The sequence below is a fragment of the Diplotaxodon limnothrissa genome, linkage group LG16, assembly GCF_057381915.1.
Source record: "Diplotaxodon limnothrissa isolate DT_005_m linkage group LG16, D_limnothrissa_male_GT1.1, whole genome shotgun sequence".
Classification (NCBI taxonomy): Eukaryota; Metazoa; Chordata; class Actinopteri; order Cichliformes; family Cichlidae; genus Diplotaxodon; species Diplotaxodon limnothrissa.
In genome coordinates, this window is record NC_140611.1 from 19,390,296 (window position 1) to 19,410,583 (window position 20,288).

General features: G+C 40.9%; 1 protein-coding gene across 1 annotated transcript; it reads left to right on the top strand.

Moving 5' to 3' along the window:
* Positions 1 to 967: 967 nt before the first annotated feature.
* On the top strand, positions 968 to 19,867 carry srpx (sushi-repeat containing protein X-linked). The gene is made up of 10 exons (XM_085374163.1): positions 968 to 1,046; positions 8,201 to 8,257; positions 11,695 to 11,883; positions 12,831 to 13,007; positions 13,590 to 13,716; positions 13,806 to 13,927; positions 14,816 to 14,995; positions 16,969 to 17,102; positions 19,241 to 19,362; positions 19,453 to 19,867. Exons 1-10 carry the CDS (start codon positions 986 to 988, stop codon positions 19,634 to 19,636), a joined length of 1,353 nt encoding a protein of 450 aa, XP_085230289.1. The 5' UTR covers positions 968 to 985; the 3' UTR covers positions 19,637 to 19,867.
* Positions 19,868 to 20,288: the final 421 nt, after the last annotated feature.

Sequence of the window (20,288 nt, forward strand, 5' to 3'; positions counted from 1 at the left end):
GCAGGTAACTTTTTTGGACTCCATGTTTTTAGTATTTTGTTATGAAGCACTTTGTGATATTTGTCTTGAAATGTGCTGCATAGCACATAGCACAAAACTGTACTCATTTACTTACTTTTCTGAGATGCAGCGAAGCTGTAAAAGTGTGAAATGTGCAGGGGTGACATTAAATCTTATTTCACCAATAAAGTGGTGGGATGGGATACTGCAAATTTATGCTTTCTTTTTTTTGTAGAGACCTGGGTTGCAGATGAGCTATAAAACTATTTAAAAAATAAATAAATAAAATAATATATATTAATTACTGAACTTAGAGGATCAAAATCAAGTATCGTGCTAGTGTTGATCCAATACCATCGGTATTTGGACCAATCCTCACACCTTACAAGGGGCACCAAAACGTGGAGAGGCAAACATGATGACAGAACATTTGCAGGTAAACCAAAATATTGTGACTTATACATTGTGTCGGGCTTCAGTCTCAAAATAAAACCTATCCACCACTTTATAACTTTATTTTGCTCCTCAAGCCATCACCTAAATATGAGCAACACACAATGAAATGTGCATGTGTTGTATCCATGTTGGTGTAGGGAAAATGCTCCAATCAAATGTCGTTAAGGGGCCAAATAAACTTAGCTATCTATACAACTGATAGTTTTGCGTGTATTTTAAAGATAGATAAAATAAATATATGCACAGTAGTCACTTGAGTAAAATACACAAAGTATATCAGTAAATAAACAAGTTAAAGGAATAAAAATAAAATGGGCTGATTTGATGCACTTGGGTCACAGTTTAGCCTTGAGCCTGGCACTGTCCTCCCTGTCTGGCTCCCTCATGCCGGTGGTCGGGCCAGGCTGTGTGGAGAGAATCCTCCCTTGTTTCTGGAGCAAGAGGCGGGCCTTTAGAAAGAAGGAATGCACTGAAGCTTTCCTGCAGGCTCCCCTTCACATGTTGAGGAACGTCCGTCCCGCGTCCCGACATGGACATGTGGCCGCTGCTGCTCCTGTTTGTCCAGCTCTGCTTCTGCTCCGGGTATGAAGGTAAACAGCAACTTACAGCCTCTCATTCATCTTCCGGACGTTTTTAACCGTGCTGAAAAGAAGAAATATCAAATGGTAGAGCAGCTTATCTTGAGAGAGAGTCCACATGGACAGACTCTGGCGGTGCCAGTGGCTTGGTGGAAGGGTAAGTGTAGTTAAATTATGCGCTTGGGGCTTAGAGATGACTGTAAGTTGAACTGAGTTTGAGGTTTCTCGTCCTCCCTGCTGCTGGTGTTTGGTGAACCGCGGCTGTGTTTACGTGGAGGGGGTGGAGAGCGGGGGGAGTGCAGTGTGCATGTGGGGGACGTTTCTGTGCGCACAGCTCGGTCGGTGGCACTAATCACAGGCCCGCAGCTGATCTGCGTTCAAAGTTTAATTTTCGCTTCTTCATGCCTCCACCTCTTAATCTTTGATACCGCGCTAAGAGGCTGAAAAGACCTCAATAACTAAGAGCTTTGAATAAAAATAAACAAAGGGCCTTCACATATTTTGGCTTTGGGTGTTTGGAGTTATTTACACTACTTAACACGAAAGAGTTTCTGTTCTAATATAGTTCGAAAGAGTTTACTGCCCCTGTTAACTTTTCTATCACTGTTCCTTCATGGAAAATAACTGCTTTTCTTTGGATGAATGAAACAAGACGTTGTCCAACACAGCAGTCACTCCATAATGCAACTAATCACCGTTGATGTGCAAGATCCAGAAACATAAAGCCTGTAGCCTCCAGCGAGAAGCTGAATGACTTCAAAGCGTACGTCCGGATGAAGTGTTGTGTGTGCGTGCGTGTGTGTGTGTGTCCCAGCTTGTGCAGTCAGTTGCAGTGGCTGTGTGCCTGTAGATGGTTTGAGAGTGGCTCACCGCTGCTGTATGATCATACAGGCTGAAACATGAACACAAGCTGTGGAGCAGATTCATACTGACACACTAAAAACTGCTCATTGAGCCGACAGTCAGGACTTTGGTCTGTTCTTGTGTATGCGCCTGCATCTATTATGAGGAGTTTATTTTACTGGGCTCTGTTTGTGTTTTTTTCTTTTGGTTAGTAAGCCTTTTATTAGTTAGGCATGGCCAGGGTTGTTTGGCAGTGCACCAGAGTCAAATCTAGAGATGTGCAGTTGCTTTTGCTCCTTTCGGGCTCTTTTGTGTGTGTGTGTGTGTGTGTGTGTGTGTGTGTGTGTGTGTGTGTGTGGGAGGGGGGGCTTACTTGTACGGCCATGTAGTCACTCAATCACAGCCAGATCACATTTTCCATGAGGGTATGTTTTACTGATGTGGGTCATACACCTCATGAAGGGAGTAGTTTGAGGAAATGCCAGCAAGTACCATCATCGAGGAAGTCTGCTTGAAAGCAACCTGCATAATTACAAAGCAATGCACAAGGACCAGACCAAGAACTCTCTAGTAATTCCTCAGTCAGTGCTAGAGCTTTTTAGAATTTTCTTAAATTTACCATCCAGGATCCACAATATTTGAGTTGAGGGTGGATCTGGTTCACGTTCTTCATTGCAATACAGGGATATTGACCTTGGTGAAGGATGCACTTTCCAAATGCCTTTCTGGTTAATGGGTAGCTAGTTTTAGACTGAAGTGTTATTAGAGGCGTTTGCATGTGGCTGAAAGAGAAAGCAGCAGGAGGATTTACAAAATGTTCAATGAAGTCTTCATTATTCACTTGTGGCCATGATGTACTAAAACCATATTTGTAAGGATTAATAGAGTGAACTCAATAAGTTCAATCTATAAGTTAATAAGCAGTGTGAGACGGGCCCTTGGCTACCTCCAGTCGCTAAGGTGAAGTGTGCCTGAGTGGTTCTTGGCTGTGAAATTGGTTGCAAAGATGCTGCAACAAAAACCTCTTTTTGATTGCTTTCGTTGCTAGCAGATCGCAGTGGTCAGTATAGTTTGCCCTGAAGATGCCGTCTTGTCTGCAAACTCTCACGAACTTTTCATGAGGTCATCTCAGGAACACAGTTCTCCCACTAAACTGATATCCAAGCCTGGTGGTTATTAGAATCCGAGCAATACTGGCTGGACTGATATATGAGCCAGTATTAGCTGTTTGTCAGTATAATGGCATCAGCATTTATAACAGCCAATAACCTAAAATCAAGAGTAAAGAAGTGACGAGAGAAACACATGTTTGAGAAATTTTAGAGAAATCTGTTTCGTGTGTCTAAATATCACTCTGTTATGTTTTTAAATCACCGGATATCGATGTATGGGTCTATCGCTCTGCTGTTTATGAGGGACAACAGCTTGTCTGAGAAGGTGGATGAAATGAAGGGCTGCAACAATGGTTACTTTAAGATAAATGCAGATTATTTTGGACTGTGAATCCTGAAGATACATGATGCATACATCCATTTGAATGGCATGTGTCTGTGTGGTGCTGATCAAATGTTTCTCTAAAAATTGTTGCCTTCCTCTGAAAATGTTGAGTGAACTGAAACACTAAAACAGGAGAAACTGCAGTGTTCCCCACATCTCCCCTTAGTGTTCACTATCCTTCCTGGGGTCCATCCGACCCATTGTTGATGCAGAAATATTGATTGTCTCTGCTTTACGAATGGACAAACAGATGCTAAATAAAGACCCGGTGTGGAATGATTGGTTTCTAGCAGTGAACCTGGTGAACACTAACTGAATGAGTCAAACACCTCAGCTGCCAACAGCTTGTAGTTATTTTGTATCTCTCAGGTGATGAAGTGCTTCATCCTGCTTGGCTAGTACCTACAGAGGTTTTACTGGATATAAGTATTTGCTTTTACACGAGACACACAAACCAGATGCATCAAGGCGTCATCAGTTGAGAGCACTTAGGCGAGTTTACTTTCCTTAATAGGTTTTCACTCGCTGTGGTGGGTTGTAGGGTGTAACACTGTACCTCTATGTAAGGTAATGGAGATGAAACCCGGAGCAGTTTGCTCCTCAGGGTCAGAAACTGCTGATGTAATGAGAAAAGCAAAGCAGACGTGAGTGTAAGTGAGACACAAGTCATTAGTGCAGAAAAAAGGGAATTATGTAAGTTTGTAATCGTGGCGTTTTGAATTGAGTTCTACAGAAATGACAGCGCATTTTATTTATTATTCTTCCCCTCTGGTAGCCTGCAGCCACGATTCCACATTTACCGGAAAAGAGCTTCTTCCACATAATGACGGTTTGTATTACAGGCCTGCAGAGAACAGCTAATTGGAGAATCAGGCTCTGTAATTTAAAGCATATTCACTCCCAGAGGTTTCTCAGGAAGGCAAGCTCCTGCCGTTCCTGCACTGTTAACACTGACAACTCCTTTGAAGTAAGAGAGATGGACAGGAAGATGATGCTGGCTGCCGATCCCCTCCTCATCGCGTTGACAGATTCGTTAAATATAAATGAAGGAAAGTCTCAGATCGCTCAATCCCTGTTTTGAAATCCTTTGAATGTGGAGCTCTCTCATCAACAAGCACAAGCCAGACCCAGTCCATTTATTCCAGCTGCGTAGCTGCTGTGATCCAATCAAATCTGTCCCACCTATGGGTGAGAAAGGTATCAGCAGCTGTTGAGAGCTGCAGATGGAGACATCAGTGATGGGAGAGTTCACGCTGCTCTGAGCATCCTTGTGTGCCCTCCGTCCTTCATGGCTGCTTGTTTGTCTAAAGATAAAAAAAGATGTCTACTCCAAAAGTAAACAATATAAGAAAAAGTTATTTGTTCTTTGAAGATGAATATCTGAGCTCCAATGCTTTTGTTTAGTTGCTTTTGTTTATTACAGAGCCAAGACCCAAATTGGTTTCTGCAGCGTGTAAACAAAGTGGATGAATAAGTTACATGTGTGCTAAGCATTTTTAGAGAGTGGGAAGGATTAAATATTTGTTCCCTGCAGGCCAGTGTGGCACAACAGCGTTTCATCTTATTTAATTATAGAGAGATTAATAATTGAGTTTGGGGAGAGGCTATTGATCGGCTCGACTAAGATTTATGGCTGTTGTACCTCACCTGGTGGTGAGATTATCATTCATCATGGATTTTGTATCTGATCCCATTTTAAAGAAAATTATTATTCTTTTAGCCAATATAGCTGAAAGATGCAGCTTTTGGTGAGGTGTCCTTAGACTGAGGCTGTTCCTAAACCAAGGTCGCTCCTGGTGGCAGGTGACCACCTTGGTGTGTGAGTGTTTCTGAATGGGTGAATGAGAAACACCATAACACACTCTTGGGTAACACCAAGCTACAAAAGTGTTACATAAAGCGTTTTTTTTATACTGAGAGGAGCATTTCTGTTTGTTTTATTGATCTTTATTACACATGTTGGCTGTTTTAGTTGTGAATGATAAGGAGTTATAAGTTACACAGTGAGGCAAATGTTTTTTTTTTTACCTTAAGCTTATGAAAAGTAGTGATGTGCATGACTTGTCATGGTCTCATTGTTTTTATGATTTGTTAGTTGTTTTTGGATTATTGTGAAGCTTTTAACTTATTTTCATCCTCTTAGTTATTTAGGTTATTTTATCCATTTGTTTTAAGTTTCCCAGCCTTTCCTGGTATTTCCTGTAAAAGTTCAGATACACATTTGTCTTTAGCTTTTCTTTCGCTTGTGTCCTTATTGGTTTCACCTGTGTCTCATTACCCTCCTGTGTCCAGAGACGGGATGACTGTGAAACTGCATGCTCACTTGTTAACACCTTGCCAATCACATATCATTAGCCAATGAACATACCCAAGATTATCCTCATTTCTAAAATATAGAATGACCAAGATTTAGAAAGGAGACTTTATTTTTTAATTCAGTATGAACCAAAATTAGCAACTGGGTGAATAAACTCAGCAGAAAAGTTCACACAGTTCAATAGGACAGGGAGCATTTTTGCAGCCACAAGCACTGCCCCCTGGTGGCCACATAAAGAATGCAAATTTAAGGCACTTCGTGGCTTCACTTTTCCGACTATGAAGCTACATCTATCTTTTATATTGTCTGTGGTTTTAGTAAGGCAAACTGTGTTATTACAACAACTTCAGTGATCATGTCAGACACACTGACCCATTCTGATAACATGCAGCCAGTGAAAAATGAGTGGCTGTAAAACAGTGATCACATTTTTATAGAATACGATAGAATGCACTTTATTTATGTCACAAGCTTTGAAACTCTCACACTGCAGTTACCAAAAAACACAATTTAGAACAAAATGGATTAAATGAAGTAAAACTCAGGAAGATAAAGGGTGACTGAATAAATTAGCTCACTAATGTTAAAACTGCAGAAGGAATGGGAACTCAATTTTTTAAAAAAGGTGTTAAAGATGAGTAAGATTATTGTATTAAAGCCTGTTTATGTGTGTTAGGAAACCCAAAGGGAATCACTCAGCTCTGCATGGATCAGAGTTTGGCATAAACAACACAAACGCGTGGATGGATCCACTAAACGTGGCTCAGTGGATTAAGGCCAAACATCTTAACTTTGGTCTTAACTGTCCAGCTGACACTGTTCCAGAAGTCTTTTTCTTTGTGCAGCTTTACAAAACTAAGCTGTGCTGCCATGTTCTTTTTAGAGAAGAGGCTTTCTCCTGGCACCCCTTAGGCAGCTACTTTTCTAATAACTGGTGAAAAAACAACCTGTTTTAATAAATAAGTCTGTGAATAATTGCTTTTTTCCCAACATTTAATTAGCAGATTTCTTGTTATGCAAAGTGCAAGCAATTTCTCACTGTAACTGCTCCATCTTGGTACATTACTCCACAGTAAAAGTGAAAAAGGATCCAGTGATGATTTTTATTTCTTTTTGTAAACACAGCTCTAGCAACGGTGTCAAATGCACTGCTTTTCCTACCTTTTGATTCACAGCAATTACATTTTAACTGATAGTCGTAAAAACACGTTTTTTGCATGTCTTGCAAACTGAACTAGTAATCTAGTAAACAGCGAGGTTCTAATCAGTTAGATAACGTTAACAAATGCACAAGTCCTTCAAATTCTCTATAAATGAACGTATCTTTAAGTCTACCCATAAAAAGCACAAAAATAGGGTTATGAGTGCCAGTTGCATCACAGTGTAAATGATCACATCCTGTTTGTTTGCAGTTGCTGCAAATTCCTTCAGAGCTGATAACTTTGACGGTGTATGTGGTTCTAACTAGTGTTCACTATAATGCTGAAACACACACACAGAGACACACAGACACACCTGTAATTGGTTTTCCATAACTTTCTTTCCTCTCTCCCTCGCCCCATTAAGAAGCAGACACTTAAGTTTTCCCATTAGACAGCTAAATCTGACTCACTCAGTATGTGGGTTTGCTCTGTGCAGTCGATGCTGTGTGATCTGAATGCTGAAACCTCAAAGCTTGTTGTGTGTGTGCATGTGTGTAACTGTGTGCTATATGACTTGCAGCATTTTCGCCCAGACAGCATTTGTTAGACTGACAGAAAAACCACGCTGAGGAAGAAGGAGTGGTAGCTACTGGTGATTTTTATCTTGGGCTCATTGACTGACATGTGGCCGATATACGGTGCTGAAGGAGGTCTGAACACTCCTCCTTTGTGGACCCTGAACAGAGAACACATTCACGCCGGGCTTCATAACGTCTCTGAGCCAGTTTTATTCCTGCTTCTTTAACCCCATCCTTACTCATTTCCTCTCAGCTTTATTAGCTCCAGGCCTGCTCTATCTTCCCTATCCCTTCATCCTCTTTCCTAGATGAATCCCCCTGGCTCCTCACAGATTGGCTGTGAGTGCCTCTCAATGATGTGTCACATTTCAGCTTTTTTTTTCATGTTTTCTCAGTAATGTGTCACTGCTAAAGATGACACAATATCGATGGCTATGGTGGGTATATGTTTAGGAGCTGTTTTGTAGCAAAACGTTTCAAATGAGGATCACAGAGTGTATCCCTGTGTTAAAAAGATTCGTTTTTCCAAGCCAACTGGAAAACAGAGATCTTTTGGGACTTACTTATTCTTCTTGCATGTGTTCTGTCCAGTGGATTCTGATTACTCCCACCCGTGGTATCTGGATTAGATGAAGTTGAGCAATACTTTTAGGCTGTTCTTGGTGCTGTTTTGCAGGGCGGATAAAAGCCCTGCAGGTCAGCTCAGGACAAAGCTTTCAAACATTGCCCAACATAAACGTAGCTCTTCATTGTATTAGTTGCTTTTTTCTTGCTTTCTTTTACCCCCAGGGTCAGGACGGTACGCCTACGGAGACGACGAGGACTGGTATTCTCATACCTATAGAGGTAACGACACTTGGTTTGTCACTGCCACAGCATGCACGCAGACATACAGGATCAGTTTAAACTTAACTCGCATTTGAATTCAAGACGTTTTTACATTAGAAGTAGACAATTAATGCACTATAGTTAAGAAAGTACACTCACCAGCCACTTTGTTAGATACACCTATTCAGCTGTGCAATAATGCAATCATATGGGTGGAACTCAGTGAATCTAAACATGGTAAACATGACCCCCTGAAGTTCAAACTGAGCATCTGAATGGGGAAGAAAAGGGATTTAAGTGACTTTAAATGTAGCGTGGTTGTTGGGTATTGTTGAAGATTTCAGAAACTGATGATCTACTGGGCTTTTCTCTAGACAACCATCTCTAGGGTTTACAGAGAGTGATCGAAAAAAGAGAAAATATTCAGTTTCCTGGGCAAAAATGGAAACCACTCATTATAAATAAGGCATGCATAAGAGCAGCTGGGCTACAGCAGCAGAAGATGCCATTCCTCTCAGAAAACAGGAAGCGGATTGAAAAAATGTTGCCTGGTCTGATGAGTCTCAATTTCTGTTGTAACATTCAGATGGTGTAAGCCACACGGAAGCATGGATCCATCCTGTAATGTATCAGTGGTTCATGCTACTGTTGGTGGCGTAACTACTACTCAAATGGCCTCCACAAACCAAAAGAGCAGCTTTGGGATGTGGTAGAATGGGAGATTCTCATCATGCATGTGTGAGGCTATCATGTCAATATGGATCAAAATCTCTGAGGAATGTCTCCAGCACCTTGTTGAATCTCTGCCATGAAGAATTAAAGTAATTCTGAAGGCCGAATACACAGCAATGTGTACCTAATGAAGTGGTACACACGGAACATTATCATCCCGGCCAAACCGCACTCTCCCCTCGTGTAAAAGCTCAGATATAATATTTTCTCTTACTCGTTGGCTGTGGAAGTTTTGCCAACACACACACCAGCACAGAGAGAAGGAGCAAGGGTGGTTTGCTGTGTAATGAAAACTCATTTTGACTCCACCTGGAAGTAAGCCTGAGCTTGTGTGTATTCTCCTCTGTGTGTTTGTGGTGGTCTGCAGGCTCAATGTTCAACTAGAGCCAGCAGGAAATAAACTGCAGATTTTGATTTTCCTGTATTGGAATAAGAACCTTGTGGCCCCTTAAATTTGGCAACATTCAAGAAATTTTACACAAGCATCACAGAGATGGGCAGCTATCCACTCTGTGAGGAAGCGAGTTGAAATGTGCAATTTCAAGCAAAGATCTCAAAGGAATAGTTTGATTTTTTTTTTTAAAGAAATACTTTCTTTCTTACTTTAAGTTTGTTGAGAAGATTAGAAGATTGATTCAGTCTCTTTAATAAACGAATCTATCAGAAGTGAACACTGAATTCAGTCTGCAGAGTTTAGCTTATGCGGAGTCACTGAAAGTGCAGCACTGTGCAAAAAGTCTTGTAGTAGTAATTCCTCAATTCCTTATACTTTGCTAGAAAAATGGAAAATGGATGTAATGAATGATTGAAACATATGTAAACATACATGGAAAATATATGAGGCAAAAACTGAGTTTGTACAATTCAAACAAGTTTAAAAATCGATATTTGGTACGACCACCTTTATTCTTCAGCACAGCCTGAAATCACTTAGATATACTTTCTTCTTGAAGGACATTCAAAGCTCTTATTTGGATGTTGGCTGCCTTTTGTTCTGTTTTCAGTCTAGATAATCCCACACTGCCATTGAGGTCCAGTCATGTATTGGGGAGGCCAATACATGACTGATAAATAAGACAGACACGATCTCCAACACGACTGCCAAAATGCTGCTCCGAAATGTTGAGAGCGCGAGCAACACATTGCGAGCGAGCGCAAGTGCAAAAACTGAGCGACAGGGGCTGCTATTGTGTGCGTGTGTATGGATAATAGCAAACACTGAAATACATTTTTTGCACGCAGCAATGAATTTTGTTCACTCAAATTTAGCTTTTCTTTGCTCAATAATAAATTTCTCCTCAAAATGCAACACTTGTACCTGCAATTTATTTTTACGTGCGCTCAGAATAGTGGCACAAAAATAACGCCATAGTTTTACAGATGTAGACATTCACTGCTGTACCTCTCTCCTGACCTCCTCTGTACATTTTGATGATGATTCAACTTTGGCCCAAAGGACCAGTCACGACTCACTTACCTGATGTTTTTCCCACAGGTTTTTGCTGTATTTTCTCCTAGTTCTTCAGGACATGACTTTCAGATACAGTTCATCTGCTGTAGATTGTTTTGCCACTTCCTTATTTTTTCCTTCACACCATGTGCACTGGGTCCTTACTGTCTTTAAGGACACACTGCACACAGTGCCTAGAAATATGCCAAGTTTTCAGCTAATAGCTCTTTGCGAGTCACGTTCTTGGGACAAAATTACTATTTTATGCCTGTCAAGATGTGCTATCTTTGGCATTTCTTGTCAATTCAACCAAAGAAATGGAAACAAATTATGTGTTTTTATGACAGGCTGCTATTAACAAAGTGCCTAAAGAAACAAAAAAATGGTTTTGCTAAGTTGTCTGTTATGTGTAGACATAGCACCGGTTCATTCCTTGCTTTTGGTGCCCTTTCTATGTTTGAATAATTTATAGGTCAGTCTTAAGTGGCTTAACAAAACAAACAAACAAACAAACAAACAAACAAAAAACATACATCTGAAATGGTCAGGTATAAGGACTGGACTGAAAATGAGTGAAAAAGCAGCCAGTGTTCAAAGACAAATTGCTCAAGACTGCTTTTGAAACATAATACAAAGAAATAATAGTTGGCTCAAGACTTTTGCACAGTACTGTAGCTCCATATGAAAACCTGAAATAGACTTCTTAACTGTCTTCTCTAAGATCTCCAAGAAAGTCAAACTCTTCCTTTAATTAAGGCACTATTTTTCGAGACTTTAACTTTCCCTGGTCATCCTTATCAGCATCAGGAACAGTCCTAATCAGGGAAAGATGATAATGGATCCAGGGTACCATAAACTTTGATTCCTAAATCAGTTAAGGATAAGGATAAAAAAGAGCTGCATTCTTAATAAAGACTGTATTTGGTGTGGTGCCTTTCACGCTCTGAAACCACGCGCACACACAAAAACTTAAGTGCTCTCTACACACATTATTATCAGTCTTTTACTCGAGTGAGACTATCTCCTTTGCCTCATGAGACTGTTGGATAATGGAAGTCACTGAAAAGGTAATAAGAAATCCACTGTATCTGCCTGTACTCAAGGTGATGGGTGGGTTTTTGTTCTTTCACTCTGGCAGTGGAAGTCTCTCTCTAAGCTTCTATGATCACAGGTAAGTGCTTGTTACTGAGCGTCTGTCACTCAAGGCCACACCATAAAGACATGAGATAAAACGATGAAGAAAAGGTCAGTGCCTCGTTCTGCTGTTTTTTAGGAACCCCGTGGTGCGCACCCATTAAAATTAAACATGGTGACGTGAGCTGTCGCACACCCAGAGGAGAGCACTACAGGAACGTGATGGGGACACGGTGTAAAATCCGCTGCAAGCAGGGATATGAAGCTCAGAGCTCAGAGGTGGTGTGCATGGCGAGCAAACACTGGTCCTCTAACTACGCCTGCCGAGGTGAGAAAGTCCACTTGAACATGCGCACACATTGTGTTTCTCACTGTTTAAATGCATGCATGTATTCAACACACGCATTATAGCCATGCTTATCAAAATGGATGAAGGGAGGTGGGATATCATCAAACTGGGAACCCAGAGATGCCGCTGTTTGGAGCCAGAACCTTCCACAGAGCTGCCAATCAGCAGAAAAACTGCAGAAACCAAAGCTGTCTATAAGCCTTCAAATCTTATTAACAGAGCCGTCATCCAAAATGACCACAGGCACGCTTTGTGGACGGCCCAAATTTAGCAAATGAGACCGTACTGACTGTTCTAGAGAGATTTTGTTTCTGAGTGCAGCCAGATAGCTTGTAGCTGCACATTAAAGCATCACGTCAAAGTGATTCCTGCGTGATTAGAGCTCATTCCTGATTCTAGAAGTAGAAATTTTATATGCTTTGAACCACATATCACAGTCTTCTTTAGGGGATGTAGTTTGTTGGATTTTTTTTTTATACTTTTGTGTGCCACTTGTCTCCTTAGGAATTTGCATATGCATGCAAACGTCAGCAACTCGGTTCAGTTTAATTTATACTGGTCCAATTCACAAGTTCAGTGTACTCAACGCTGTAAGGTAAAGATGCTACAATGTGAGTGACAGTTAGGAGAAAAAACTCCCTTTTTTAACAGGAAGACATTAACCAGGAGAACCAGACTCAAAAGAAGTTTGTGGATCAAAAACCTGCAGCAGAAGCAAAGTTTCAAACCAAACATTAACTGTGGAAAGAGCGTCTACATCCTGAGTCTGATCTGGGAGCTCGTTCCATAGGAGAGGAGTCTGGCAGCTGAAGGCTTTGCCACCTCCTGAGACATGAGTGTGTGTGTGTATAAGTATTTAAATGCATCTGTTGCAATGAAACCCTCATGCAAGCACCACAATGACAATGAGCTCACCCTGCTTTCAGAGATCCGTTGTCCTAAGCTGGATATGCCCATTAATGGTGGCTACAAGTGCTCAGACGGCTCTTACTTCAACTCTCGCTGTGAGTTCTTCTGCTCACCCGGATTCACTCTGAAGGGCCAGAAGACGGCAACGTGCCGCTACAACGCGGTGTGGAGTGCAGGAGTGCCCAGCTGTGTTGGTAAGACTGTTTGCATTGTTGTTGTTGTTGTTGTTCTTTTGTGTACAGTTTGATCTCCCACAGAGGACTGAAGCCTCTAAGCTGCTAACAAGTAATTAGCTGCCAGAGGCACACCGTCAGCTCCAGCTCTCACTTATACATCTCTATTACTATTTGTCCTGATACAGTGTTTGGCGAAGTTAGAACTCTGTGTGTTATACTCAGAGACACATACGCAGACTTTGACCGTCACCAGTGTGTAATGTGTTTCATTTCTTTGCGCCAATCTGAACTAAAAATGGCTTTCAGCTTTGTGACCTGTACATAGTGTCATAGTGTCACAGAACTAAAGCCAGTGACAGTGTCATCACCTGAATCTGTGAGGACACTTTCCTCACAAGATTCATCTTTGTCTCTGCAGTCATCCTACTTTTTGTATTGCTTTAAAAGATTTTTTAGATGGCTTTCATGTACTTCAAGCATGTCTTTCATCTAGGCTAGATTTGGTTTAGGAGGATGCACCGTATAACTTTATGTTGCAAGAGTTACAGTGATGACAAGATTTGACAAGTTTTTTTGTTTGTTTTTTTTAATTTCCTGTAGATATTGATCCTCCAAAAATCAAGTGTCCAAATGTGAAGGATAAGTGGGCAGAACCTGGAAAGCTGACAGCGAGGGTGACTTGGGACACACCAGAGGGTGTTGACACTGCAGACGGCATCCTCACAGAGTCAGTTGCTTTTCTGCTTCCTTGTTAAGCCCCCAAGAGCAAGTTGAAAGATTAAAACTGAGAATGTGTTTTTTGTTTCCCCCCCCCAGTGTTATCCTTAAAGGAAAGCCCTCAAAATCCAACTTCCCAGAGGGGCTCCATAAAATGTCTTACACTGTGTTTGATCGGGCTGGGAACAAAGGGTCCTGCCGCTTCACTGTCAGAGTGCGAGGTGAGCCTCTAAAAGCAGAGGATAAGATTTTGATCGTTTGTCTGGAACAGGGTTTTTGGTCACACACTTTTTCAGGGGGTTATCTCCAAGAAGTCTCCAAAGATTATAGAAATATATATTTAATTGGTAGACTAACATTATGCAATGCAATATTTGCTAGGATGCGTGTTAAACGTGTTAGATCAAGACAGAACAGATGTACGGTACATACAGAATATGTGTGCAAAAGTCTTGCAGTATAATGCAAAATAAGTGCAGTGATTTATTGCAAAAATAAACATGTGCAAAAATATATGGAAATACAGTATATATCCACCTACATACATCCATCTCTCTGGTTCTGTTTCAGATCTTTGCTTGAATTTTAATGCCCATAATGTCTATCTGCTGTAGATAGCATTTTTTAGGACTGCTTATTCTTCTTGTCTAGTTTCCTCAGATTTTTTTTTTCATGTCTAGATATGCCAGAGGTTCTGCTAAAAACCTTGGTGGTGATAAAATAGCCATATCAAAGTGGCTAAAGATACAATTTATTATGAGGGGACTAAACACTGGTTCATTCCTTGAGTAAGGTACCTTATTTATGCTTGAATGATTCGTTTTTCTGAAAATGTAATCTCCAAAGATCCCTTTTTAAAAAAAATGACAAGACTGGCTGCTTGGAAGCAAAATAGAAACTAGGGGCAGCTCAAGACCTTTGCACAGTACTGTGGCAGTTACCTGAATGCAACTCCAGCTTTTATTTTCCCCTTTAGCACAACGGTTTATGCATAAGCCAAGTCTGAACATATGATACAGACTAATATGGCAAATATCTATTAGGCAAGAGTTAATCAGGCTTGTAAAAAGCTAATTCTCCAGAATCTTACCGTCTCTTTTTGTGAACAGTGCGTCGCTGCAGCCCTCTCTTTCCTCCGGACAACGGTTACATGAAGTGTGACAGTGACAAAGACAACTACGGAGCCACCTGTGAATTCACCTGCACCGGCGGCTCCGAGCTACGGGGCAGCGCTGCCAGAGTGTGTCAGTATGGACTCACCTGGTCGGGCTCAGACACAACCTGTGCACGTAAGTACTGCATCCTGTTCAAGCCATACAAGCTGTTCTCGTACAGACATGACAATCTTCATTTAATAATTGTATTAGTTTAAGTCATTCAGAAATGGAAGGATAAACATAGACATAGACCTTTCTTACTCGTTTTACCATCACTGTGTCATGTGCTTAGCCTGTATTTATAAGTAGACATTGTGTACTTCAGGATTTATTAAAAAGACAAAATCTGTAGTAACAACCAACACACATGCAAGTAGTTTTCATCTCACTGCTCACATCTTCTCCAGTGGGTTTCTGTTTTATGTCTCTTTATGTTTTTGTGAGTATAAACGCTTCACTTCCAACCATTTGAATCATATGCAGTGGTTTTCATTAGGTGGTTTTTTTTTCTACTCAGTTTGTCTGTTTTTCATATGGTTTGGCTGTCAAAATGTTTTTGTGTCTTGCCGTCATTTTGGCTGCTTTGTCTGGCAGTTTTTTCCCCCATCTGGCTGAAATGCAGCGAATCTCTACTTCATTAAAGAGAAGGTTCAATATACAGTGACTTTAAAGTTTTTTTGTCGATATGATACAACTTAAAATAATAAAATACAATTTAAATTGGCAATTAAAAAATATATATACCACTAGCTTTTATCTAGCTTCCCTAAAAGCCTCATTTTCACTGTTTAGTTTTGCTTTTTGGGATGAAATCTCCAGAGGAAAAAGCTTGCTCGTGCAACAAGTCAGTAAGAGAGACACTTTGTTGTCCTGTAACCTGCTGGGAGTTTTTACAAGTAGCTGAAATTGCTGATGATTAAATTAATTGTAGAAATATTGCAGTATGAGAGGGAATCCTGAAGTCTGAAAAGGTGAATGATCACAGAAACTGAAACCATGAGCCTTGGACATTACTCAATAGAGAGCTCAAGGACTTTAGAGAATTTAGTTTGCATTCATTTACAAAATCTGCTTACTTATTAGCCCAATATGACGTTTTAAAATCGAAATTCTGTCCTGTTAAATATTATATGGCCTGATATTTATGTAAGTGGGTTTCTTCACCATTGAATGTAATCAAAACAGAGGTGGAGGTCATTTTTTGACTACAGAAACTCAGAGGGATCCTGCTTAATGCAGAGATATTGGAGTGCATTTTCTTTTTTCATATAGTTCCTGTAACCTTTTCTGGTTTTATATGAGAATCCAAAATGAGGACAATATGGCGCCTCTTACCGATCGATTGGACAGATCAATACTGGACGGTCCTCCATTAAATGTTCAAGAAGACAGAAAAAGTGCAACAGTTGAATAACAAAAGTCATGTGTTCGACTCGGTTCTGTCACATTTCCAATGAAACTCATAAGTTGGACCTACAGAGACAGACTGGAACGCAGAATAAATATAAAAAGTGCTTTTATTGTTTACCAAACGTAAAAAGTGATGCGCATTGTGGCACGAGAATCAATACAGAAATAAAATCCAATCGCAAAGAGACTAAAAGAAAGCAGTGAGCCAGCTGGAGAAATCAAGAGCGACTAAAAAACATGAGGGTGATGGGACAACAACAGGGTTAGGACTGTGGGTCAGAGGACACAGACTAAATGCTCACACCAGGGAGAGGGATAAGGCAGGGATGGACTCAGTCAAGACAATAATGAAGGCAGGGAAAGGAACAAAGGCGAGACAGCCACAGGAGGAACTGACTTTCAGAAACAAACACACAGACAAACGATGAAAAGCAGAAAGAGGAAACATAGGAGGCACAGAAAACGAGGAAAACCCTCCAGAAACACAAAGGACCATTAAAAGGTAAGGATTATAATCGAAAACAAGGGTCAAAGACCGTGAGCCATTAATTTGATTTTATCACCTGAGCAGCCAAAAACAATCAATGATGAAACATCTCACAGAAATAATGTGTTGTAATAGCACCCTTTTCTTTGTAGCGTGTGTGTCACGCCTTGTCTCATCACTTTAAATTGTCCGTTCAATGTCGTCACAGCCATGAACATCAACGTGGGAGTGCGTACGGCTGCTGCGCTGCTGGACCAGTTCTATGAGAAGCGAAGGCTCCTCGTTATCTCCGCGCCAACGGCTGCCAATCATAATTACCGCTTCCAGATGACTAACTTGCAGGTGAGGCACGACTCTCAGTTAATGAGCTGAATGTGAGTCGACTGAGATGGAGGGGTGGAAGTCAACGCCGGAGCGTCTTGCGTCCTCTGTGATGATGCACACAAAGACAGCCTCAGTGTGTTTGTGGGGGGGTTTTTCGCCCGATTTGCCACCTAAGTGGGTAAAAGTGGTGACATAAATAAATAGGAGAGAGGGTGTTGTGGTGATGAACACGAAATGTCACGGCAGTGAATAAATGATAGTGACACTGGCTCTGATAAGGCTATTCTGGGGTGGATGCTTTCCCACATCATCAGACAGCATTAAGTCAGAGCTGTTTTTAAATGCCTGACCTTTCAAAGTGACTCGGATATCAGCTGAAAGATAAACCGGTGTCAGTTTGTGAACAAGATGACTGATCGGTCCTGCAGTCTGTCGACTGGTTATCAGGAATTTCTACAGTTAGTTTGAAAGTGAAGGAAAAAACAGTTCATTTTCACCTTATTTGGGAAAATGGTGATAATTTTACACAATTACACAACTGACCCATCAGTATGGTTATTTATTCACTGCAAACACTTTAAAAATCATCTTGCTGCAGTAGCAGACAAAGGAACTGTCAGAAAGTTTGGGCTGTGTGGAGTAGGCAGATCTAACTTGAAATGAGTTTTTATGCAAACTGTGGAGAGATTTTCCCCTCAGGGCTCAGTGAAGTCTGTCCAAATCTATCTGTGTTGTGTGCCACAACTTCACAGCTTAAAAAGCAAAAGGAGTGTCAGTGTAGCTGTAAATTAGCGTAAATGTACTAAACTGTATGCTTTCATAATAACATAGCAGATTAGCCATGATGTCAGGCGTCTCTTGGAAATGAGAATTTTAATCTCAATTAGATTTTTTACCTGGATAAATAAAGGGCTAATAATTAGCTCAGATAGTTTCACATTTTAATAGCAAGATAAGCACATGTGTAGACACTGTTCTAATACTTACCTTAGTATATTAATACTAAATAAGTAGCAAACTGCAGTGCTGTACAAGTTCTCTATCACCTGAACATCATTCGAAACACTGACAAAAATCCCCCTGTACATTCACAGATGTATAACCCACGTACGCAGGGATCCTGTAGCATTCGTGCGTTTATATAAATGGATGAGTCGAAATATCAATATTACAATAAATTGTTTATTAATATGCTTGCAACAGTTATTCAGTTAGGTTTTACTTACAAAGTGCCAATTCACAGCAGCAGTCACCTCATGGAGTATTATATTGGAAGGTAAGGACTCTACAATATTACTTAATCAAAACCAGAAAAAATGAGCCGTCTGAGAAAAGAGCAAAGAGAAGTAAGGACAAATAGGAATGCAGAAAAAGTGCTTTCAGATTTTAATCCACCATGTAGTTAGGGGTACCATCTGGAAAGAGTCTGATTGCCAATAGCTTCATTTTTCAGCATGGCAGTGAACCCTGCTAATGCAATAAAATCATACCTGGATAGAAAAAAAACACACACAATAGAACATTATCAGACATGGATTGGCCTCCCCAGAGCCCGGATCTCAAGATTACCGAAGCAGTGTGGGATCATCTTGACAGAAAACGGAACAAGAGGCACAAAACATCCAAAGAAAAGCTTTGGGAGTCCTTCAAGAAGCCCGGACATTTAAATAAATTGTTGGACCTAAGAGGTGGCTCAAGACTTTTGCACAGCACTGTAGGCACATTGTTTTTTTTCAGTTATTGGAAAATGTCTCATTTAAAATCTATTTTTGTTAACTTTAACCTGCTGAGCAACATCAACAGCCTGCCGGATTGTTTGAATTCCTGTTCATGCAATAAGGACAGGAGTGGGGTTTCCACTGGATTAAAATTTCCCCCTCTCTTCATGAACAAAAATCCAGTGTGTATACTTGTTGGACACACGATGTCTCCCAGTTCTGCTTTCTCTAGTGTGCTGCGGATTTGAGATTCCAGATCAAGCTCTTAACTTGAAACAGAGCCAAGATTGGCTCCAAATTAGTCACAGTCTAAAACAGTGTAGTCATACGTACATGTGGAAAACACATGCACAGAGACAGCATTGTTTTCGAGTGGCGCTGAACGTAATCAAAAACATAAAACTGATGGATCTGTGTGTCTGTGTCCTGTGAGAACAGCAAGCTCAGTGTGGCCTGGACTTGAGACATGTGACAGTAATCGAGCTGGTCGGGACTTACCCGGCACAAGTCGGCCGGATTCGACACAACCTGCTTTCTCCAGGACTGGCCCTGCAGCTCAGGTACTAACATGCAAACACACCCACCTCTGTTAACTTCAGCATGTGTGACTTTTGCTCGCTCCTGCTCATTGAACTGAATGCATTTCTTAGGTTACTGCTCCAGATTCCTCAAAGGTCTTTCCAAATGGTGCTGGTAGACAAGCAGGGCATAGACAAACAACGCTACCCGTTTCCAATCACAGCGGCTGAATTATTCACCACCATCGACACTTTCCCCCTCCGCAAAGACGAGATGCTGGTACAGCAGGAGGCGGGCCAGACCTGCCAGTCATAAAACGCCGAGTACACTTCCATGGACTGTCAGCCATCTTTGAGCTTTCCCTCCTTCGTCACAGCAGAAAAGACTCGGATCTCCCATTTCCATCCACATGTCACACGTTCCTACCTGAACCAAATCTGCCCTGTATCCTGTGTGCGCGAGCATGTCTGTTTGTTTGTGTGTGTGTGTCAAAAGTTTGGATGTCAGTCATGGTGCTAATCACACAGTGCATTACAGTCATACTGATTCCTGTGTCTTGTCTGTATTTTATTTGTTCTATTATTATTATTATTATTTTCAAAGCAGAATAATTGTCTTACTACTTTGTAAAAAAAAAAGTCTTTTTACTGTATGAACTGGAAGACCTTTCACCTAATATTTATGTCGCACCTTTCCCAATAAGGATGTACTCTGTACATGCAGTGCATCTGTGTCTGAATTTGCAAACACTGATTAAATATGTCTAGTGCGAAGGATGTGCTCCTGTGTGCGTCAGTGTGAGGAAGCAGTCTGCAAAAGTGCCCGAGGACAAGTAAAGAGAGAAAGTTAAGAGGGCAAATGATTCACAGGAGAACTCGATAAGTCAGTACTAAATATTTTCCTAAAATACAAATTGTCCTTGAAGCAAAAAAACTTCCTTCCACAACTTAAAAAAACCCCACTGAAT